The sequence below is a fragment of the Plecotus auritus genome, assembly GCF_963455305.1.
Source record: "Plecotus auritus genome assembly, chromosome: 2".
NCBI lineage: Eukaryota > Metazoa > Chordata > Mammalia > Chiroptera > Vespertilionidae > Plecotus > Plecotus auritus.
Window position 1 is genome coordinate 14,698,505 of NC_137771.1, and position 3,897 is coordinate 14,702,401.

A 3,897-nucleotide genomic window follows, 5' to 3' on the forward strand; every position below is an offset into this window, starting at 1 on the left:
ACAGAATGCTGAGTTCAGTGCCTGGCTCTACTGCAATTAATGGTGTAATGTGTCCTCAAGATCAGCAAGTTTATACAGATGTGAAAACTGAGGCTCAGTTATATAGCCAGTATGTGGCAGAGCAAATATTTGCACCCTGGTGTGGCTGTCTCCAGAGCCAGTACAGCACTGGAGCCCATTAGTTGGGCTCTACCCAACTAATGATCCAAGGTAGACAGACCCAGCCTGGGTCTTGTACCTCTCCTTTTGAGGTAAGAGTTCCTCATATGAAGACTGAGGGCTTCCCAGGGGATTGGAGATCTGCTATTGCTCTGCAAAGTTGTATGTGTTTTATGTTCTGAAGCGTGTTCATACCTTCCATCAGATCATCAGAGGAGACCAGAAAACAGGTTGAGAACCACTGGTTGGCTGGGAGGATGGCTGGCAAAGACAGAGTGATTGCCTCCCCACCACATGCCCCTGTTCACCCCTGAAAGCTCACCAGGGTTAAGGCGTTAATGGGCGGTGATGACGTGAGCTGTTTGTTATGAAATATTGAACTAATTCATGCCAGCAGCCAACACACAGATGACATCATATCATAAACGGGAATCTAGTGAGGCCAGATGCCTGTGGAACCCACCTGGGGAGCTGCCAGGTAGGGGGCAAAGGGGCATGGGTTGGGGGCCTGGCCCGGTGGAATATCCAGTCTCAGGCCCTGCTCCTGTCACCATGTTAGTCACTGTACTTAAGATTAAAATTCCATCTCTGCCTCTCAAGGGGCTGTGATAGTCTGGCTCCGACCCATTATCCATTGAACCTCAGTTTCTCCATTTCTGAAATAGGAATAAAGATGCTTGCTCTCAGAGAAGGCTCCCAATGCAGGTGTTTGGGAAGGGAATGCCAGAAGGAATGAGGCTGGAGGGCCTCTTTATCCAATTCCCAGTTCAGGGTCAAAGTCTCCAACTACCTGATGGTAGAGGAGAGACTGGTGCATTTCCCAACCAGCTCCAGAAATCCTGATCAGGATGTTTGGGGACTTGAGGGAAGAAACCCCTCTCCCTTGTCTCCCAATTTGGGAAGCCCAAGAGGAAGCCAAACCAGAGCGCATGAGGAGGGAAGTGAAACCAGACCCAGTGGCCCGTTTGTTCATCTCTGAAGTGGGTCTGTGAAGCACCACCTGCTTGGTCACCAGGTGAGGCTCTGCTCTTCCACATCCCCTGCTAGAAAGGCGTGAATAAGTAATGGATTGAAGGCCACAGGCATCTGCCTCTGTAGCACAAAACCCCAAGGGACTTAACTGGGACCGCAGACCTGAGTTCTATCCTGAGCTCCCAACTTGCTGGGTGATCTAGTGCTGGGTCACAGCCCCTCTTCGGCCATCCCTCATCTGTCAAGTGAGGAGCCAGGGGCCCAGGATAGTCTCTGCACCCTCAATGAATGTAGAGCTGCCGCCCTGAACCCTTATACTATTTCCCCTCCACCCCACTGTTAGCTGCGAATTTTCCCATCTCTCTTTTAAGAGAATAAATGCTTTTCCCAGGCTCCAGGAACATTTATTTAACCTAAATTCAGCCTTGTGAGAATGTTAGCACTGATGGAATCAAACTATATACACAAGTGTTTAAAAACCGTTTATTATGCAAAATGTTAACTTTTATAAAAAGTTTAATAACATACATCGCATGGTTACAGAAAGTCACCTTCCTGCAAAAAAGGTACAAAAGCTATATACTCTATTATAGAGTTCATAATCAGGGCAACAGAGCCTTTTTCCGAGACCAGAAGACCAGCTCTACTGCTGGCCTTGGCAGAGTTTGGAGCAGCCACTCTTCCCCACCACACACCCCTCCACACTGACAGTCTTTAGAACTTGGGGGTGGGGTGGGGCTGGGTGACGTTGCCCAGTCGGTGCCCAGAGCTTGCTCTGGCTCTTTAGGCCACCTAAGTTCACAGTCCTTCGCTCCCGGGCACCAGGTCCAGCCTCGAGGCAGGGGTTTGGGAAGTGAAGTGGGCAGGGAGAGGCTGGGGTCCATCCATGCCCTTGGGCTTCCGGCCACAGAGTCCTGGGGTCCCAGGCGGAACGGGCGCCAGCACCTGCGTTCTGGGTGGGGGAGGAAAAAAGACCAGAGAGCCGTCAGTTTCCGCCGAGCGCGCCGAGGCGGGGGCCGTCCGCAGACTGGCCGGCGCCAGGGAGGAAACTTGGTCTCTACCTCCAGCTGATAACTCCGCGCCCCACGCTACCCCCACCCAGTTGGCGCCAAAGGACCACAGGCGGAGCTTGCACCACCCCTCCCTCTTGGAATTGACACTAGTTGGGAGGGCTCCCTTTACGACTCCAAACTACTAACTGAACGCCTATTTTATTTAGTCGGACTTGCGCGTCCTTTCTTGGATCTTTGGCCACTGAGGGAGGGCAATAGCAACGTGCGTTTAAGGTTGAAACGCACACAGGGGTGAAAATTGGTTCCGTCATTCATTTGATGTGACCACGGTCAAGTTACTTGCCCCTCTCTGGCCTTGGGTTCTCTAAACAGAGAGCGTATAGTCCCTTAAAAGGCCTTCCAGTTCCAAGATTTACTGTTCAATCAGCACCGCGCCCCCATCCCCACAACTCCCGAGAAGGTGTGAATACTCACCTGGAGGCGCCAGGACGGCCAGGTCAGTGGCACAAGCTCCTCTTGTCGTTGGAGATCACAAGTTCCGGAGAGAGGTCCGCTGTCTGAGAGAAAAAAAAAAGAGGTAAAAGTTAAGCATGGCACTTGGGACTTCGAGGGGTCCAGCAGCATCCCAGCCCTCGACCTCAGCCCTATCCCTGCTCCCGAGCACGCCCACGCATACCTGGATGGGAAGATGCGGGCCGTCTGGGGGTCCAGGGGCGGGCTCGGCCAGGACCACCTGCAGGTCGAGGATGTAGTCGATGACACGCTGCAGGATTTCCACCTGGCTAAGCTGAGTGCCTCGCGGGACTCCGGGTACCAGCTCCCGCAGGCGCGAGTAGCAGTGGTTCATGTCGTCCAGCAGACTCAGCGGCTCCTCGGCTGCCGGGCCCTTGCCGCGGCCCCGCGCGATGGCTAGGCTTCGTTCCGACAGGCAGCACACCGCCTCGTAGCAGCCACGCACCGGGCTTAACGCCTTCATGTTGAGGAATGAGGTTGGAAGTGCCCAAGGTCGGATAAGCCGAAGAAATTCCTACAGCAGCTTGCTCTGTGTGGACGCTCGCCGCGGCCGGTACTTATAGAGCCTGCCTAGAAGGCACGCCCCTTTATGCAAAACAGTCCGCCGAGGCCCCTCCTCCGCCGACCCTGGGCGTTCACAACGCGGTTAAATTGCAAACAGGCTTTCTTCGGCTGGTCTGACGCCGAATACCGCGGAGTCGTGGATTCAAAGAATGAGGAAGCGCTGATACTGGGGAGAGGCGGGCCTCATTGCCAGCAAGGATTTCAAAAATCACTTAAAACCATTAACTTTAAGAATTTGCCTTTTCCTGGCAGCGCCTCAGACTCTTTGAGCTCCCCTGCCCCCCTGCCAGTCCACCCACAGCCCAACACTACTTCGAACCCACAGTTCTTCCGAGGTCATAAATCCCTGAACAGCAAAGAAGCTTTTCTTTCTTTCTTTCTTTTTAAAGCAAAAGATTTTTCAAGGGAAACTTGTAAGGAATTAGTGCCGCCTTGTTCCCCAATTTGCTGTTGTCTGACCTCCAGACTCACTGGCGTCAGGAATTATCTTGTGACCAGAGGGGAAAAAAATTAATTGCGGTGAAGCTGAGGTTACAATGAAGAAAACAGATTTGGGCTAGGCGCTGAGATTACAGAAGGAGGAGGGAGAAGGGGTTTGAGCAAAAAACACTATTTGAGCAACAGGGGGGGAGAAAAAGAAGGGGGGGAAAAAGCCTGAATCCATGTTTTTTGCCTG

The 3,897-nt window shown here is 52.8% G+C and overlaps 1 protein-coding gene across 1 annotated transcript; it reads right to left on the minus strand.

Moving 5' to 3' along the window:
* Positions 1-1,594: 1,594 nt before the first annotated feature.
* On the minus strand, positions 1,595-3,678 carry ID3 (inhibitor of DNA binding 3). The gene is made up of 3 exons (XM_080656986.1): positions 2,821-3,678; positions 2,619-2,701; positions 1,595-2,083 (listed from the first exon to the last, which is right to left on the minus strand). Exons 1-2 carry the CDS (start codon positions 3,118-3,120, stop codon positions 2,642-2,644), a joined length of 360 nt encoding a protein of 119 aa, XP_080513112.1. The 5' UTR covers positions 3,121-3,678; the 3' UTR covers positions 1,595-2,083; positions 2,619-2,641.
* Between the last annotated feature and the right edge of the window lie 219 nt (positions 3,679-3,897).

What these genes read in the sequence shown, in the direction of transcription:
- ID3 (XM_080656986.1), bottom strand. Translation starts at nt 3,120, where the DNA reads ATGAAGGCGTTAAGCCCGGTGCGTGGCTGCTACGAGGCGGTGTGCTGC. An exon ending in GCCCGCATCTTCCCATCCAG is followed by an intron (nt 2,702 to 2,820) that starts GTATGCGTGGGC and finishes TTTTTCTCTCAG; the next exon opens with ACAGCGGACCTCTCTCCGGA.